Raw genomic sequence first — 20341 nt, 5'->3', positions numbered from 1 at the left:
GCTAACAAGATTTGTTGGTGTTGAGACAGAAAAAACATGTTATTTATTTCAAACTTCATTATTTTTTTTTGAAATCTAAAACACCATACCTATTGCAGATAGTGACATCACACTTACTGATTTATCGGTAGCTTCTTAAAAATACATAGTATATTAAATATGTATTCAAATTATGTAAGAACCTTTTCTTTAAATATAAAGGTTTTTTTCCATCCACAAATGTAGATAGTATTTCAGTCTGGCAGTAGTAGTTTGGCAGGCAGCAGGTTTTTAGTGCTTTCTTTATTTTGTGATTAAAATTTTAATATTATATTTGTAATGTTTTTTAGGGTACTCCAGGAAAGCAAGGTCCCACAGGGCCACCTGGTGACAAAGGTCCCCCAGGACCTATTGGCCAGTCAGGTGCCACTGGGCCTGTAGGTGAAGCTGGTCCAGAAGTAAGTATTACAGCATTGTAGCATGCAAGAAAAGACATAGTCATTCTCCTTGACTTGAAGTTAGAAGTGGAGAACAACTTTCTAATTCTTCTAGAAATGCAGGATTACAGAGTTAATCAATAGCTCTATTTTATTCCATAACTCCAGGGACCTGCTGGTAATGATGGTACTCCTGGACGAGATGGAGCTGTTGGAGAACGTGTAAGAATATATTCTCTTTTTAATTTTCTTCTGCAAACCCTCATTTTATTCTTGACTTACGGTAGATTTTCTTTTCATTCAGTTAACCTGATGGAGAGCTTGTTCTGAAAGTGTATCCCAGCTTTGAATATAGTACCTCTCAAAGCTGAGGATGCCTGGCTAAGAGGCTAAGAACATCTGCTTCCACAAACTCAGACTTGAGTTCTTGCAGCAGGAATATCTTTGTAGGTTGCAATTGCTCGAAAGTAGACTGGCAGTGCTACAGTTTTATTGCATTGGTCCAGGCCAGTCCTCTTTAGATAAACAGCTGAAATTCTGCTTTGCAGGGTGATCGTGGTGAACCTGGCCCTGCAGGCTTACCAGGTTCTCCAGGAGGTCCAGGAACTCCAGGTCCTGTTGGCCCTCCAGGAGATGCAGGTCAAAGAGGTGAAACTGTAAGTGATGCTTTTTTAAAAAAATATTTTGTTTATCAAAAACTATTGTGTATGGTTTTCATGCATTGCCTCACATTCTTTCTGTATGCAATCTTTGTAGGGTTCTCGAGGTCCCATGGGTCCCCCAGGCCGTGCAGGAAAGAGAGGTTTGCCTGTAAGTTGCCCATGGTCACTGAGGTTTTGTTTGAGATACCACTGAGGAAAGTGTGTGAGGAATTCAGCCCAAATGAGAATGCCAAGCAGAGCTTCACCTTGTGTTGTGGGTGCAGGTAGTTCTGAGCTGCAAAGCTGCACAGATTTGGATATTTGTATTGGTATACTCCAGTAGTGCTTTGGAAGCCTCTTTATTTGGAGCATGTTAGTGTCTGGATAATGGTAGGACCTGAGTTAGCAAATGGCGGGAGTCTGGTCTAAATAAGGGGTAAGGAAATGATTACTTAACAAAAAAGGATGTTTTTAGATAAAAAATGGCAGAAATACAACAAAATCACCTGCTCCCATTAAAAAGCCTTAATTCAACTCATGAATTTCCAACTTCAGTCTGAAAAGGAAAATAAACAAAACTCCTCTTTTTTATGTTACATAAGTCTTTTACAAGCCAAGCCTGGAACAGAAAATTAATTGCAAACTTGGGAAATTCAAAACAATATTGTCCTGTCCCTAAGCAGATGTCATTTGAGAGACAGTAAAGTTTATTGAGTAGTTAGTGATAATGATGCCATAGATAAAATATTTGGAATCTGGCATTGAGAAATTTAGCATGTAATTTGGGCTGAGAAATATAGAATTGAAAACAGCAGCCACATTTTCCAATGATTCTTGAATTAGTGTGAGAAGTTTGCAATTATCAAAGCTAACAAGGAAATTGTGATAGTAATAGGAACAAGGTATTTGTGCTGCCTGGGTGTTGTCTGTAGTTAGGGAATGTAACTTCAGTTGTACTTTAATCATAATGAAGGTGAAAGAAGCTGTGAGAAGTAAAGATGCAGCCTGGATGATTTCATATTGAAAATATGCTTTATCATAATGAATCTGTAAGAGATCTTTAATATTTCAATCTCATTAACAAAAATCATCTGCCTTATGCAGTAAGGTGAAGAAATACACTGATATTTTAAAAATTGGTTTTCTAATTTATTTATTATCATTAGTAGACTTCCATGGGTTTTTTACTGTATTATGTAGCTAAGTAGAGTAAATTTGCTACAACTTTATTTAAGTGCAGCACAGTTTTCTGTAATTATTTACTTATTCTTTGGTAAAAAGTTAAGATTCCTGGAGCTGCCTCAATGCTATCACCTTCTCCATCTTTAAAAGGGAAGGAGGTCTAAGTGCAGTGTCTAAAAGAAAATGAGGGGGTTTTGAGGTTGGAGTTTTTTCCCAATTCTTTTTTCCCAAAATTTTACATTTCATCATTGATATTTACAGGGTCCCCAAGGACCTCGTGGTGACAAAGGTGACAATGGAGATCGAGGTGATAGGGGCCAGAAAGGACACAGGGGTTTCACCGGACTTCAAGGCCTTCCTGGCCCTCCTGTAAGTTGTTCTGCTTTTACTATAATCTTATTTGCTTGGCACTAAAGTGGTGTATCAGGAACATAGTTATTTAAAGTGGAAAATAAAGCAAAGTAGTAATGTTTTCCCCACAAGGTGTTTGAGTGGCCTGGTATCTGTACTTGCTAATATTTTAATGCAATTTTAAAATGCTGTTACGTGATGAGTTAAATCTGTTGTTGCAAGATGTGTGTTCTATTCTTGTTCCCTTTGCAAGGCCAATCCCTTACAGTTAATGACCTGTCAGCACAAGATGGTAAAAAAAGCTGGTAGTTTGAGATAAGCAATTTAGAGTGTGAAATGCTTTTTGGCAGTGTTTGAATTCATTAGAGTCAAGGAACCCAGTCCAAAATCCCAAAAGGACTGTGAGAGCATTTCTTTCTAATATTTTCAAGAACTTTAGGATTTCATTGTCAATTGAATGGAAATATCATGGAAAACTTGCCTTTTTTTTTAACATTTATACATTTATTCACTGGTGCTGTGAAAATGTTGGAAGTTTCAATGCACATGAACAGCAGCAACAAAAAGCCTGACACCCAAATTATCTTTTCACTTGGTGATATTGATGTCATTTACTCTCTTATAAGCCACTCTGATAATAAATACCTTGAAACCAGGGCTTTTCTAGAGAAACAGCTTTACAGCCAAGCACCAGTGAATTTAATTAAGTTACTAAGGGATTAAGGTAAAGGTACCACCCATTGTTTATGTACCTTTTAATCCTATTCATACCAAATTGTGTGGATCACACACTAATACCTTAAAACTAAAGTAACATGCTGTAAATGGCACAATGATGCAATAATTTCTTCTGTTTAGGGTCCAGTTGGTGAACAGGGCAGTCCTGGCATTCCAGGCCCATTTGGTCCTCGGGTGAGTATAACTTTTAAGGTTTTTCTTGCTTGGGGTTTGTTTTTTTTCTTGCTCAGATGTCTATTTCTGCATCACTTGTATTTCAATGACTTTTATTGACTTTGATATCATGGGATCATTACCCTAATATCTTCTGCTGAGACATCACCTTGTTTAATATAGTAAAGCTTTGTCATGAGTGTAGTTTTTTTGTAACTAAAAATGTTGGCTCAGAATGACCAGAAGGCTGCAGTCTCTTTTTACAGACACTTTTGCTACAGCTGATAAAAAGCCATGCATGCGGCAGCTCTGCCACTCATCCCCCATGCATGTCATTTACTCAAAAATAAAGGAGAAATACTGTCCCTTGGGAACATCCAAGGGAGGCATCTACATCTACCTCTGAGCCTGTGTCTGAGGGTGTACAGAAGCTACTCCTGTCTGCACAGCATCTGAAATCTGAAACTTATCCCACTTGAATGGTTAAGGAGAAAGATATACAGCTGAGCCAAGTTATATTATCTGAGGTGATTCACTTCAGAAGAGCAGCATTAAACTGCCTTCTTACTTTTACAGAAGAAGAAAAAAGGTGATTTTTAAAAGCTTGGTAATAGGCAGAAATAATCAGATTGGTTCCTGACAAGATATTGCACATAATGGGCTGCTTTGTAAAACTTTGTTACTAAATGCTAAAATACATTCCATCTGTCTCCTATATTTTCTAGGGTCCTCCAGGTCCAGTTGGTCCTTCTGGAAAAGATGGAAGTCCTGGTCCACTTGGGCCAACTGGGCCTCCTGGTGTTAGAGGGACTGTGGGAGAGGCTGGACCTGAGGTAAACTGATGGGAATATGGGGGAAAAAGTTATCTTCAAATAATCAGATTCTTTTTTATAGTCGATCACATTATTTTCTTGAACATCTATGAGCTCAAGGCAAATGATAAAATGTAGTTTCTCCAAGAAACATCCAGGCTAACTGTATTGGCAGGCTGAATTTCTTACTCATTTTCATCTTCTGAAGCTGGGATGATCCCAGCCTCATCCACCTGTGCTCTTTTTAGGCTGAGCTGGATGTAGTTCTCTGGGTGGCTTACTGGACCCTGCTGGATCTGTGGTCCAACACGGCTGTTCAACCCCTTGGGTCCTAAACCTCAGGCCCAAGCACAGGCCAACAGCGGCTCAAAGCTGGCACTCCCAGAGAGTGAGCACAGCCACCTGCCTGACTGCCAGCACTCTCCTCCACTGTGCCATGTGTTAGGGAGATCCTTCACTCCAAATGAGCAGCCCAAACTGTAACACTGAGCCCAGTGACCTTCATGCTGGTCTGAGGTTTACAGACACCAAACCATGAGCTGATTTAGAGTGACTGGCTCTGAAGTTTTGTGGAGTTTTTTTGGGTGGCAGGCTTTGCTATCATTTGGCATAGTAATTACTCTACTGGACCTTTATTGCCTTCTTGTTTTGAACCTTAGGGCCCACCAGGTGAGCCTGGTCCTCCTGGCCCTCCAGGGCCCCCAGGCCACCTCACCGCTGCCATCGGTGACATCATGGGACACTATGACGATGCCATGGCCGATCCACTCCCAGAGTTCACTGAAGATGAAGCAGCCCCTGATGACCACAATAAAACAGACCCAGGAGTCCACGCCACGCTGAAGTCTCTGAGCAGCCAGATCGAGACCATGCGCAGCCCCGATGGCTCCAGGAAGCACCCAGCGCGCACCTGTGACGACCTGAAGCTGTGCCACCCCTCCAAGAGGAGCGGTGCGTGGTCACACCTCTGCTCTGGGCCCTCTGAGCCTGCCTTGTGCCCAGCATGGCCGTGGGCACTGCTTTGCACTGCTGCAACATCATTCTGCTTGAGTCTTCCCCTTGTGTCTTTTTGTTTCAAAAATCTTTGTGATACAGCAGTCACGTTTTACATTCTTTGCAGGTGAATATTGGATTGATCCTAACCAAGGGTGTGTTGAAGATGCTATAAAAGTGTACTGCAACATGGAAACTGGGGAGACCTGCATTGCTGCCAACCCATCCAGTGTGCCCCGCAAAACTTGGTGGGCCAGCAGGTCCTCTGACTTAAAGCCTGTTTGGTATGGCCTTGATATGAACAGGGGATCACAGGTAAATAAATACAGTCACTCCTAAAATTGGATCCTGTGAAGCTTGTTGCCTTCTGGTTTGGAACTTCTTCTGCTGCTCTGAGCAGGTTCTGCCACAGTCACAACATTATACCTGTTGATTGAACTGGCTTATAGTCAATTGATTGTTAGTATCATATAGTAAAGATAAGAAATAGCTGGGAAAAAACAATGCAAGTGCATCTAATGCAGGATTGGCTAAAGCAGACCACTGCTGGACAAAAACATCAGCTTCTCTATCAGTCTTTTACTAAATCTCTGTCTTGTCTTAAATGACTGTACTTCTACCCTGATACATAATCCAGATCCCTGCTGTTTTAATTGAATTCTAATCTTTCTTTCAGAAAACTCTATGCTGATAAAAGTTATGAAAATTACTTTATAAATTTGTTTAAAATGAAAGTATGATTGCTATCATATGATCAGGTTGATCCATGATGAATCCATCAGTCTCTAGGCAGATAAAATTTCACTCACCTTTCTGCTGGGTTTTTCCTCTATGGTATCTAAGATTAGGCTTAATGATCATGACAAATAATAGAAGTTTACCCTATGTGAAGTATATAATTTATTAACTAGTTTTTGCCATTTTTATTCCTAGTTTATCAAAAGCACAGAGAATATCTTCAAATGTTATTTCATACAGCATTATTATCTTTAAATTCAGTATTTGGTGTGTGAAAAAAATGCTGTTATCAACTGGATTACTAAGAGCAGTTCAGAATGTTAACAGTGAGAACAGCTAGTTTTTTTGTTTGCTTTTTTGAGATGCTTTTATTTATTACTAAATTCAGGAAGCTTTGCCATGACCTAACACATCCCAGTTGATGTTGAGCTGCCTGCAGAGCTACACAGGGGGGGTTTGCAAGGCAGTTGTTCTTTAGAAGAACAAATTATCCTCAGGAACACTAAAAAAGAATATATCAGTATTTTTGAAACACTGTCAGATTTGGTAACTGATAGTATGAGCTATGCAATAGTCAAACACACTCCTTATGGATTCTAAATAATAAATGTGTCCAAGATTACTAAACAGAGGTACCACTCTTTATACATTGTGACAGTACCAGTGAATAAGATTTTCTCTTCACTGGTTTCAGTGAAATGTATAAACTTTTAATCTTTCTTGACTGTTGTATTTTATGTCGCAATGATTCATAAAACATGAGTAAAATGGAACCTACATGAACAGGGTAAAAAAATCTCAGGAATTTTAGAATTTGTTGTACTTGTAGAAAAATTGCTTGTTTTTCACTGACAGTGTCAGTGTCAGAAACACTGACACTTCATGAAACATTTGTCAAACTCGTGTGCCAATTGATTAGTTTATAAGGCCCATATAGTCAAACTTTGTTTGTTCTGCTTCTAGATACAATACCAACCCTACAGAAAACAAGTTATTAAATTGGTAATATATCAGGTTCATTGTAAAAGAGGTTTCTGTGCTTGATGTTTCTTACCTGCTTCAAGGTTACTCTAATGCATTATTCCATATGTAAGAATCCCTTTCAGAAATGGGCAGAATTCATTCCAAAGCTTGGCATTATCTGTGGAGGCCCAACTTCCTCTCACTTGTGCAGTTGCAGAGAATTATGATCAAAATTCTCCAAAATTCTCCCTGTTACAGAATGTCTAAATTTCTTTGTCCTCAGCTGGTGGCAAATTACAAAAGAAACCACTCTTAGATTTCATGTGATAGGGCTCATACTGGTCATGTCTGAAAGATGACAATAATGGCAGATATCTCTAAATTCACCAACACTTAATTTCAGTGTCCTGTTAATTGACCTATTTCTTTATCTCCAAAGTTCGTGTACGGGGATACAGCTGTCACTCAGATGACATTCCTGCGCCTCCTGTCCAAGGAAGCCTCCCAGAACATCACCTACCTTTGCAAAAACAGTGTTGGGTACCTGGATGACCAGACAAAGAACCTGAAGAAAGCTGTGATTCTGAAAGGGGCCAATGACCTGGAGATCAAGGCAGAGGGAAACAGCCGCTTCAGATACACTGTTCTGCACGACAGCTGCTCTGTAAGTTTGGGGGCTTTGCCCAAAAGGACTTTTGAACATTTTCAATTCTCTCTTGAATTAGAGAAAACACCCACACAGGGAAATAATTAAAATTCTGCAGGATTTTGTAATGAATTGTAGACATAACTGATCAAACATGGATTTTGTTATAATTCTAGCTTCACATAATAAAAGTCTGCACTATTTAGTGGCTATTTATAAATTCCTTCTTAGTGAGCATACTGAGATACACATCTTGGCATTTTGCATTTCCCAGTACTTGTTTAGCTCTGAGCTGAGTGGAATCATACAAACTGGTGACATAACCACAAACTTTTGTCTGCTAGATGGGCAAGATTATTGCAGCAGTACTGTGGAGGAAATTCACTGAGCTGGAAAGGAAAACTCTCCCTAAAATTTTGTGGTGAGCACAGAAAACAGAAAGTTGTAGACTTTTCAGAAACTTGGCAGTTTCAGCCAAGACCAGCATACTGGCAAATATTCCTAAATCTAGTCCTGCACCTGAAAAAAGTTAAGTACTCTCTGTGCTTTAACGTAAGCCCACAATTATGGGTGAAGGCACACAATATGAACAAGTAGAGAGGAATTTCATAGCATAAGAGAATAATCAGCCCTGATGTGTCAGTCTGATAGATCTGCTCATTAGAGACATTTCAAAATAACCCAGGTGCAGTGCAGACAGCATTGCTCAGTGTTACTTAGCAAAGGTGCAGTGACACCCTCCTGAACAATCAGACAACTGACTCAGCAGTTGCACTTCAGGCTGGTTTTAACAGAGCCCTGACCTAATTTGTAATTTTTTCCCCCCTTCTTTTTCCTCCAGAAACGTAATGGGAATGTGGGCAAGACAGTTTTTGAGTACAGAACGCAGAACGTGGCGCGCTTACCCATCATCGATATCGCACCAGTGGACATTGGCAGTACCGACCAGGAATTTGGAATTGAAATTGGGCCAGTTTGCTTTGTGTAAGAGCAAGGGGGGAATATAACACACTACCCAGCAACAGCAGCAGTTAAACATGAACTTAGACTGATTGAAGTTAATCCTGAGACTCTTGAAGTAATGGCTGATATTGGATCAGCATTGTATATACAGCTCTTTCTAAATGCCCAGCCTCCTTTTGAATATTTATTTTACTTACAAACCTTCTGTTTCCAATGATTGAAACCAATTGTTTAGTACAATTTTAAGAGGATTGATGACAACCTTCAAAAAGTAATATGAATCCTTTTCCTCAATTTTGTTTCGAATTATTCTGACATTTCCAGATATTCAAAATAGATAGATTTAATATGGATCTATGTAAAAGTTCTAATGATTATTTCTTTTGCTTTGATGTGTACTGAATAACAGAAAAGTAGAGCACTTTTGTGAACCGTTGGCTGTATTTCAATCATACCTGCTCCCTGTACCCCAGTTTGTGTTCCTGTGGTTGCCCTTCACAGAAAGCTGTGTCTTTTGTAGAAGAAAATCTCTTCAGACAAGATCATCTTAATTTGGCATTGTTTTTCTTGCACTTTTCTATGTAAGTCTGCTCAGAAGAGTGATCCATAGCCATGGTTAATTTATGAAGTAAAAATATTACTGGGGTAAATATGAGTAGGGGTGTCCCATATCTTAACTTTTAAGGCTAGATTTCACTTCTCACAATGTATCTGTGTAATTCCATTAAATTATCCTTAATCTTCAAAATATGTCTTAAACCCAAGACTTGTTGATTTTCCAATATTTGCCCATCTAAGAAGCCATTACATATCAAATTATTCAGATGTCTTATATATGGTGCCAATTTCTGTATGTTGCAGACCATTCACATGTATACCAGACCAATTGCTAATAAAGAAAGTTTAGAAATTCCTTGGTTTTAGCTGACATCCAGACATGCATCACCAGTAATTTGACTTGCTGGCCTTGAGTGGTCAAGGCAGAAAAATTCCATCATTTCTTAGCATGAGCTACCTCATCTCTGGAAGTTGGGATGCAATTAATATTCCTGGTTTTCTTTTAGGTATTAAAAGGTGCTATGCTTCTGTTGTTATTTCAAGATAGGAGATAGGCAGGGCAAAAATAAAAGCAACAAAGTGATGGTGCTAAATGACTCTGTAGAAGGCTGATGAAATAAAGATGCCTGCTGTCAATGTCATGTTCAGAGCTTAGCTGTTAGGCTTGCAGTGTTTGAGAGAACAATGTTACAGTGCATTTAATTGTTGGTCATTCAGCATATAGAATGTTTTGTACCTCCAACATGCTTTATTTTGTAAAAGTATGTGGGTACAAACTTACTTAGGTTTTTTTGTTTCTTTACTGCATCTGTGCTCTCCACGTTTTTTTGTTTGTTCCTTAAAAAAAAAAATAAACAGCTGGGGCTCTCCCTAAAGAAAGTCATGCACATAGCTTTATTCATGTATCTTTGCAAAGCATTTAATTAAATACATGCTTCTCGCTATGTAAGTGGTTTCCTTTTTGTAAAACTCCTTCCAGTGTGTTCATTCCATATCAGTTCATTCCCAGGAAATTAAAAATAGAAGTACTTATTGTTGTTTGGTTGCTGTTTGCATAAATCCTTTGCAAGGCATTGTGAAATATTTTGAAGACAGGAGTATAGGAATATTTGTAAAGTACCTATTGTGTCAGCTTTTACAGATAGGTGTCAGTTGTATGAAGGAAATCAGGAGGCCTAGAAAATACACATAGATAATATTGTTTGAGACTCCAGAGAGAATTTTAATTCAAGAGTGAAATGTGATTTGGCCAATTCCTAGTGGCAATGGGAGTTAACACTAAGAGGAGACAGTTTCTGGACAAGACATAAAGTTACATTCGTAGTGAAGCAGGCAACAACTTCCCTTTCCCCTTTCTCTAGGGGCAGGAGCTTTGCAGGTTTCCAGGTTTTCCAAACATGTTTCCCTGCAGGGGAGGTAAGGGCTGGGAAGTGAATAGGTTCATGCTGATGTTATCTGTTGGCTTTTACTGCCCATGAAGGGACTTCATGATTTCTTTCTTACTGGCATGAAATAATTTCTATAAATATGTGAACTATTTCTATAAATATGAACTATTTCTATAAATATGTAAGTTAACAGGGGTTAACTTACCATACTGGCTCCTAGAGAACTTTTAGATAATGTTAATTTCAAGCTGCAGTGTGAAGGCTTGATGCAGTATGGTTGAGCAAAGGTGGCTGTGTTTTATATCTCTACAGCACATTTATCCACATGTCCAAAATGAATAACATTTGGAGGACAGGTTTATGTTTGTAATTAGTTTTAATCTCTAATTTTAATCAAGTATACTAATCCACGTTTAATATAAGTAGTTTGTAAGGTTGTGGAAGGAGAAGATTATTTGATTATGAAAAATACCTTTTCTTTTCTTTTCAAGTGTCTCTTTGCATCTCTATCTCCATATGAAGTGTGCAGTATTTCCTCAGCCAGGCGCTTTGAGCACTGGAAAAGAGCTGTAACTAGAGAGCCATGTGAGGTAATATTCTGCAAAAACCAGGGCTGGAGAATCACCAAAGGAAAGTCTGCTCTGAAGTGCAAGCTCTCAGGTAGTTAACTGAGAAGTCTCTAATGCAAGTGGTTGGACATGCTTTTCTCTTCTCTTGACTCTGTTTAGAGCATACATAGATATTGCACCTCATTCCCTGGTTTTGCATTCCTCAAAGTATTGTAGAATCATATTAGGAAGGAAAAAACAAAAAAGTGTGTAGGGGGCATTTTCTTATCCAGGAAACATGGCATAGCCTCATGTAATACAGCTTTAATTTTGTGAATGAGCTAATAATTTGTAGTTTATGAAGTAGCATTAAGTAAATGTCAGCTATAACACTTAGTGAAGTTCTGCCTTAGTGACAAATAACTTCAAAAATGATAGCAAAAAGGCACTTCAGAGTGATTAAAATAATATAGAGTGATTACAATAATACAGTATCAGACACTGAATTTAAATTAAATTTGAGTAATGAGAGTTGGTTCTGTTTTCCTTAACCAAGCTGTCCTCAGGGAGAAACAAATTCCAGGACTGCCAGCATAGACAAAACCTTCTCTTGGTTTCTCAAAAGCAGTAGTGCAATATTTGTTTGGCAACCACTCATTAAAAGCTCATCTAGACATTATATTCTCAAACTGCTTCCCTGCCTTCTGCTAGCTCCTTGTGGCTAGGATAAATAACCAGCTCAAAGTTTTCAGCACTAAAAAGGTTCTGGAGAGCACCAGCAGTACTACATGCAGTGGAAGAATGTACCAAGCAACACAGAGATGTAACAAAGAAAATGTCATGGCGTTACAGCTAGAAACAACACAGCCAAAGTCCACAAATCAGCAAGAAAATGGAAGATTTTTCTTCTCTGCAAAGGCAAGTAAAGAGTCTAAAAAGAGAAGCCCTGTTTTTCTTATTGTTGTAGAATAAGAGCCCCTATGGCTTTCTTTTATCTCCTATAACTGCCTGAGACTGAGCATAGTAATTGAGCTGGTAAACACTCACATAACCTATGAATATTTTAATTAATTTTTCAGGAAATCCAGCCTATACTGAAGGTTTAATACTCTCTGGGCAATACTTTTCTGACTAAAAGAGGATTCCAGAAAGAGTAAAACAATTGCAAAAGGAAAAGCAAAACTAAATGGAAATGTAGAAATGCTAATGAAGGAAAAAAGATTCCCTGCAAGTATGCAAATATCACAGAGAAAAAAAGGCAAAAATTAGAGCATTAGATGGTTTCAAAAATCATGAGAAAAGGTAAAACTAAATCAGCAGTTCAATAGCTGAAATATAAATGCCTTAGAAGCTGTAGACCCATAGACAAATTTTATTGTGAATTTGCTGCTCATTCCTGTGAGGCAATTACTGGAAAACATCTTCAGGATCAGTAAAAGAGGAAAAAAAGTAATTTTTGCTTTTTCTAAAAGCTAGAAAAGAAAGGGCACAATATGAGAACCAATGGGATGTGCAGAGCTCAGGGGAGCCTGAGCAGAGTGGTGCAAATATTACAAGTGAGAAGTTTTATGGTATTGCACAACACCAGAGAGCTTGATTGCTGATCTGTCTACTGTGATAAAGCATTACATGTTTTATCCTTTGCTGGGGGAAGGTCTGGAAAAGTACAAAGACATCAGGCAACACTAGTTTGGGCAGGATGCTAAAGAGTCCATGTTTAACTCCCTCCCCCTTGTTTATTTTGGGCTCATTCTCATTTGCTTGCTGGTGGAGTTAGAAGCCATCTTTCTATAAGCTCTGGCTTAAGTTTGGTTATGTTCTCAGTATCAGAGAGTGGTACACTATCAAATGTTTCTGTTGCAAAATTAGTAATTTGTTACTTGATTGAGATACTGCTGTCCATCCTCCAGAAAAGGCTGCAGCATTATTCAGGGATGATTGTGCAGAGAAAAAGAAAAAAACAACCAAGCAAATTCACATCTGCCAAAGCATCACAGAACTGATTTTTGGCCTCAGCCAACTGAGTGAAAAGAGTGTGATGCAAATTCAACCAAATATAACAAAAGAACATAACTACAATTCTAGAAATTCAGTGAAATATTTCTGCATGTTTGGTATGGTACAATCTTCCCTGCCACAAAAGAACATGACAATGACAGAAGATGGTGATGACTGCAGGAGCCACCACTGTAATTGAGCCTCTGCCCTCTGAGGAACTAGTTGTGTGACTCTACACAAAAATCAGAGAAAGTCTGAGCATTTCTTTCTGCCATATTGCTGTTTTACCCAGCCCCTAAACACCAGACAGACACTTGCCTAGTCCTCAGCCCCCTCAGTCGAGCAGCGAGAAGAACTGGGGGGGTAAAGAAAATACAAGATTAATTGGATGACAGAAAAGGAAAAGAAAATAATGGTAATAACAAAAGAATTTTAATATACAAAACAGTTGGATAGAACGCAGTTGCTCACCCCCCAGTGACCTACAGCCAGCCTGTTCCTGAGCAGTGGCCCTGGCCAGCTTCCACCACAGATTTATGTGTGAGGATGACTCCATGTGGCCTGGAATGTCCCTTGGATCAGGTGAGATCAGCTGTCCTGGCTGTCCCCTCCCAGCTCCCTGTGCTGGCAGGGCAATGTGAGAAGCTGACAGAGCCTCCATGTAAGCACTGCTCAGCAGCAGCAGCAGCCTGTTAGCAGCAAGATTGTCATCCAAATCCCAAGGCAGTACTGGGAAGAAAATGAACTTTGTTGCAGCTGACACATATCAAGTCAGCCATTTCCTGCTAGGAATTTGATCCCTGCTTTACAGATGCACCCAAACTGAGGAGTGAGCAGACTTTTCTAGGTACCTTGGAGATGTTATAACAAATACAGTGAAGCTGAAATGCAAGTTACAATAGGGATATTCACAAAACCTCACAGAAAGCACAACTCCAATGCCTCAAGGAATGACCTTCCAATGACTGCCTTCTCAGTGGATGTGGACTCAACAATAAAACTTGAATTTTAATCTAGAGATGTCCATGGCTAAGGGGTATACTGAAAGAAGAGAAAGTTTGGATAAGCATAGATTTGCCAGATAAGACTGCAGGATTAAAAATAAAAAAAATTAAAAAAGAATCAGTGGCTTTCTCAGAAGGAGCCACCTCAAGCCAGAGGGGCTGCTGTGATGGGGAAACAGTGTGGGTTACAGTCAGTCTTTCTAGACAACACTCTAGGGTGAATCTATTGCAGGATAAAGAGCAGTTGGGAAGACAAGACCCACCAGGATTTTGCTCTGGTGGACTTCGTCCATCCCCAAACAGCAATCCCACGGTGTAGTGTGAGCTAGTTTTTGCTTCCTCCCAATAAACAGGTAGGCAAAAACATAGAAAGCATCTCTTCATCTCCCAAATCCTAAAACCTGCAAAATATCTTTCTCTTCTAGCATGTCAAACAGAAGTATGTACAGATTTTTTTTTAAGATCATAACAAGATATAGTTGAGGTAGTTGAGGACATCTGATTACAAGCACACGTTGAATTAAAATATTAGATCACGATGAAAAAAATTCATACATTACTGTAGCTTAAGATATTTGCAACATTATGTATTTCATTAAATTTCCAGAAGAGAGGCACTTGGTTTAAGTATGGAGTTTGCCAAACCCAGCTTCTTCTCTGGTGCAAAGAACTGGATATTTCACTGAGCCATCAGGCTTTTGGTCTTGGTTGAAACGAGTATGAAATCTGTATTATTAAGAAACATATTCAAATTTAATGACTACAGTAATGCTGTCTTATTGCCATAAATAATAACCAGTCCTCCAACAGAACACCTTTTTCCAGTCTGTATGAATAACATGCACCTGACAAGGAATAATGGACCTTACATTTTCCTAGTGAAGGTATCAGGACAGCCATAGCATGGCAAAGTGTTGGGGAGAAGTTTCTCCTTTACTAATTCAAAATTCATGTAGACAGCTCTTCCTCCAGGTTGCTGCCTGCAAACAGAGGCTTAATACTATTTATCTGAAACCACAACAAAAGAAGGGTTGCAAATTGCACCCAATGCTTATGTAAAAGTTGATTTCTTTTGTTTTAGGAGGGAAAGGTATTGACACTTTGCCAGCTTCCAGAAGAAATTCCTGGCAGCTGCTCAAATCCAGAAACCATCATGAGTCCACTCTAAGTGCTGCTTTACCCTGGCCTGGCTTTCGGTGCCAAATTATGGCTGGGAGAGGGGACTTGGTGGGGATTTACAGCAGCTGCCAGCCATGGTGACCAGGGAGAAGCCTTGCCTCTCTCCCAGGGGAGGCTGAGGGTGTAACACACTGAGTTACAGGTGTTTACAATTTGGTTGCAATTAGGGCCTGATCAGCTAGCAAAATTTTTCACTTAGACAAAGGCTGGCTGGATTCTTGCGGTGTTCTAGAGTTTTTACACATAATTTTTGTAAAAAAACAACAAAATGGGATGTTGCAGTAGTCCCTGTGCCACAGACAACAGGATATCCACGTTTACTGGAAGAAAGGCTCTGGTGTCCTACAAAAGAGCTCCACCCTCAGATGACAACTTGCAGTTAACTGGAAAGGCAAAGTTCCAAGGTAATAGCAAAGGCTAAATTAGTGATATTTTAAAGTCATTGATATGTCCTGAAAAACTCCTTGAGGAAAGGCTTTTTCCTCATGTTTCTTTTCTTCTCTCAGAGAGCCATGGGAATATGGTGCTGTGAAGTAACTGAGATCAGCTGGTGTGACAGAATGAGGAGCTGTAGATCAGAATTAGAGATTTCTTCTATCAGTCTCATTTCTGTGTGGGCAGCTTCTTTGCTTGTTTTTTTCTGCCTCTCATTCAGCTTGGTCCCTCTCTTTCAACTATGTGGACTACAATATTTTCTTCTTTTCTCCATGTCAGCTTGAAATTTAAATGCTTGAAAGCAGGTGCTGGTGTTTTCATCCAGATCAGTTTATACTGAGCAGTTCTGGAGGCTTAAAATGTAAGGAAGGCAAACAGGGAATTTGTGGCTTCAGCCCTCTCTGGGTGAGAGGCTTTGTTTACCCCACAGTTTTGGATTTATGCACCTCAGTTTTAGACTAACTAGGAAGAAAAGTTTTATTTTTATGGGTTTTTCCCTCTATGGAGGCAAGTAAAAAGTCTAAAGATGGATTAAGAGCAAAAAACTATGATTTTTTTCTCCTACTGTAGGGTGAGGGCTCCTAGGGCTCCCCTTTAGCTGCCTGAGACTGAGCATAGTAGCTATTAGACTCATAATCTATGGATATTTTAATTAATTTTTTCAGGAACTTGAGGCTATACTGGGGATTTAATATTCACAAGGCACTTGGTCTTGCTGAGAGACGATTCCAGGAAGATAGAGGATAAAGCAGTTGCAGAAGGAAAAGTTAAACTAAATGAAAATTTAGAAATGCTAATCAAGGAAAAAAAGATTCCCTGCAAGTATACAAATATCATAGGAAAAACAAGGTAAAAATGATAGTTAGACAGTGTTGGTATTATAGTTTATAAATCATGATAAAGGGTAACAATCAGCAATTCAATGGCTGAAAATTATAGTAAAATATAGAGTAAAATATATAAATATAATAAAATATATAGTAAAAATATATAGTAAAGTATATAGTAAATATAAAGAAAATATAGTAAATATATAGTAAAATACATATATAATAAAATTAGATAGTAAAATACATTGTAAAATATAATAAAATTATAGTTAGACAATGTTGGTATTATAGTTTAAAAATAATGATTTATAGTTTTAAAAAAAGTTGTTAAAAATTATAATGGTATTATAGGTTAAAAATCATTTTCGTGGCTGAAAATTATAGTAAAATATATAGTAAAGTATATAAATAAAATATATATAGTAAAGTATATAGTAAATACAAAAATATATAGTAAATATACAGTAAAAATATACAGTAAAACGTATAGTAAAATATTTATATATAATAAAATGATTCAATGTTGATATTATAGTTTTAAAATCATGACAAAGGGTAACATTCAGCAATTCAATGGCTGAAGTAGAAAATGCCAGAGAAACTGGGAGTCCATAGATGTTTTTGTCTAACTGGTGTGTTTATGCTAGAAAGAAATGTATAATCTTGGATTATTGTGTCCAGTGCACCACAGTTAGCTTGTTGTGAGTTTAAAGGTTTTGTTGAAGGGTATGATTTCAGTCAGGTGCTGCAGAGTTCAGAATATCCACAAGGAGCCTGCATGGGCAGAATTGTTATCTGAATACCAGAACATTTAGACTGTTTTTCACCTGCCTATTTTACCTGCTGTAAATTCAGAAATTCAGCCTGTGTGAAAATCAGAGGTAATGCTTTTTAATGTATGAAATAAATATGAAAGAAACCTGAAGACTGTGCTGAATTACAGCTGAGAATCACCTGTGCTAAACCCTGCCCCAAGGGAGAATTTGTGTGCACAAAGGGAGCACCTCAAACAACAGACCAGCTTTCCTGTGAAGCTGTTGACATTTCTGTGAGGAATTGGACAATATCTTTAGGAACAGCAAAAGGAAATCTGCTTTTCCCACAAGCCAATGAAGAGGACACCGGGTGAGGAATGAGTCACAGGTGTTTACAATTTGTTAACAAGTAGGGTCTAATTAGATAGCAAAGCCCTTCTGTTGGAGAAGGGTTTGCTGGATTTCTGCCGTTTTTTGGAGTGCTTTAAATATAATCTCAATTTAAAAAGTTTAGAAAGGAGTTGTTGAAATAGTCCCTGTGCCATGGACTCCAACAGAAGAAAAAGCTCTGGTGTCCTGCAAATGAGCTGCACTTTCAGGTGATGAGCTGTAAGTAATTGGAAAGGTGAAGTTTCAAGGCAATATTGAAACCTAAATCAGTGATACTTTGCAGTCTTGGTATGATTCAGGCAATTTTTTGTGGCAGGGTTTAGTTTGTCTGCTTGTTTGGTAAGTTGGATTTTTTTTATTGGGTTTTTATTTGGCCTTTTTTTTGAGTGGGTTTTTTTGTTTTTGTTTTTGTTTTTGTTTTTTGGTATATTTGTGGTTGTTATTGTTGATTTTTTCTTGTTTTCCCCAAATGGTAATGTGGTGATATAAAAGTACAGATATGTGGCAGCCATGGCAGCCTACTTAGTGGCTCTGAAAAAAATGAAGGCTTTTATATCAAGTAAATGTTTTGTGGTGGCCTTGGTTGTTTCTTTGTGCTTTCTACAAATGTTCCAGAAAATCAACTTTCATTAGCAGACATCATTAATGGAAGACTTGATGAGTGTGTGAGCTTTAGAAAGCAGCCCCCAAAGTTTGAGTTTTAGTGTTGAGTCATTGTTCCCAGCCCCAGTAGCACTGGGGGGTGCAAAGGTTATTTTCTTCTATTCTGCCATGGCAAATAAGAACAGGTGTTTCCAATGCAGCTTTCCACCAGCCAGCATTCTTACTAGCTGTTTATTTAAAACTCCAATCAAAGGCTTCCTACCATGTAATTGATGTCAAATTAATATTATTTTGTACATGTAACTTGCATTTTCCATACACAGTAGTTTATTTTCACCATCAAATGAGGAGGTTTCCTGCATGAGCCAGTACTTACTATGAATTGTTGGAACTGCTGTTATATGCTGCATTAAGTACAGTCATGTCTGTGGTGATGCTGCATTTGTGCTGTCAGGGCCTCCCCAGAGCCTCACTGTTTTCCTTCTGTGTGAGCATGTCCAAATTTACAGTGCCAAAGCAGGACAGTGTCTTGGCTCAGTCCCAAATCTGGTGAGATTTTGTAAAAACCAGGATTTATTGGCTCATTTTTCCTGCTTGGGCTAATCAGAAAGCATTCTCTGAGGATGCATGACCCATATTCTTAATGAGAACTTTTAAGAACTTGATTTTTTTTTTTTTAAATCCCTAACTTTTGTTATCTGATCTTGTTTTAGAGTATCTTTAATGGTCCTGTGCAATATTGATGTAGGGACAGGCTCTGCCCTTGCTTCATGGGAAACCTGAGGGGCATTTTCAGCATTTGGCTATGGGAGAGCTTTCCTGGCCTGGGCTCCGTGGTGCTGTTTAGTTCCTTATTCTGGCCTCAAGCTTAGTCACTGCCAAACTACTGTTGCTCCCTAAATGTTATTGTGGTCACTGTTGCTCCTTAAATTTTTGCTAGGATCTGGGGATGACTGAGTTGTACAGCCCCATTGGCCATAAAAAGCTTTTTCAAAAGGCTGGTGCTTCTGGCCTGCCTTGTGGGAACCTTAAGCCTTTGTCTAAGGTGCCTCCAAAAGGCTGGTAGCCTGTGACTGCCTGGTTATTCAGACTGAGGCAGGTTTCTTGGATTAGGGGAGGTTAAGATCTTCTATTTTCTCCAAACTGACCTGCCTTGGTGCATGGGCCCTGCTTTGGGTGATGCTTTCTGAATCCCTGCTGATAGAGAAGCCCCCTGTGCTTGCAAATGTGAGCTGCTGGATGCAGAGGAGTAGAAAAAGCAAGAAAGAGAAAATTTCATACTAGTACACCATAAACTGCATCCCTTAGGATTACCAGGTTTCCTTCAAAACAGAGGAACTGAGCTTTGAAAAATCATAGCGGTACCAGAGTTGTGTCCTGTCTTGTTAATTGGTTTCAATGAAGGCACAAAAGGTAAAATTAAAAAAGAAAGTCAGTTTTATGAAACAACAAGAAATTTTATTAAGATATTTTATTATGTGTCTCTGTAAGGAATAGACCAACAACCATATAAAAGCTTACAAAGATGGTTAACCTTCAACACTATAAATGTGTTAATGTGACAGAAGAAATTCACAATTTTGCATCTTTATTGACTTTTACAGAGTGAAGGGAGAAAACTCTCAACTATGACATGCCAATGACAATCTTTGACAGGAGACATTTACAATTGCTTTAAATCCTTTAACTTTTTGCTTTTTTGAGCAAGTCAATAACCCTGACTTGCAGAGTTAGGAGTGAAAAATACATTAGCACCATCATATTAGTCTTTTACACTTCCCTAATTTTAGTGGTCTTGACCAGCAATGACAGGAAAGTAGAGAAGCACCTTTGACAAGAGAATACAATCCAACAATAAAATTATGGTGACTACTGACATTAAGGTATTAAACTCTTAAGATAAACTGTACCTTTCACAGCTAATCAGTACAGAAATAAACAATTTTGTACCAAATGAATCCCCGGAATTGACCACTGGGTCCCATGCATTTTGATTGAATTGATTGCTTTTTGGTTTGACTCATCAGACACATCCCAGTTTCTGTCCATGTTGAGGT

At 38.6% G+C, this 20341-nt stretch overlaps 1 protein-coding gene across 1 annotated transcript in view; it reads left to right on the top strand.

Annotated features, from left to right (window-relative positions):
• COL5A2 (collagen type V alpha 2 chain) overlaps positions 1-9242 on the top strand; it is a 95873-nt gene extending 86631 nt beyond the window's left edge. The window contains exons 44-54 of the mRNA XM_054277647.1: positions 330-437; positions 585-638; positions 965-1072; positions 1173-1226; positions 2501-2608; positions 3449-3502; positions 4207-4314; positions 4953-5244; positions 5414-5601; positions 7427-7651; positions 8475-9242. Coding sequence (XP_054133622.1) covers positions 330-437; positions 585-638; positions 965-1072; positions 1173-1226; positions 2501-2608; positions 3449-3502; positions 4207-4314; positions 4953-5244; positions 5414-5601; positions 7427-7651; positions 8475-8621 — 1446 coding nt within the window. The 3' untranslated portion in view covers positions 8622-9242. The remainder of the gene's footprint in view (positions 1-329; positions 438-584; positions 639-964; positions 1073-1172; positions 1227-2500; positions 2609-3448; positions 3503-4206; positions 4315-4952; positions 5245-5413; positions 5602-7426; positions 7652-8474) is intronic.
• The last annotated feature ends 11099 nt before the right edge of the window (positions 9243-20341 follow it).

The sequence above is a fragment of the Melozone crissalis genome, unplaced genomic scaffold (genome assembly GCF_028551555.1).
Source record: "Melozone crissalis strain CALT ecotype California unplaced genomic scaffold, PUWL_Pcris_2 ptg000023l_1, whole genome shotgun sequence".
NCBI classification, from domain to species: Eukaryota; Metazoa; Chordata; class Aves; order Passeriformes; family Passerellidae; genus Melozone; species Melozone crissalis.
Note: the sequence above shows the minus strand (reverse complement) of the source record. Positions and strands in the feature narration are given on the sequence as shown.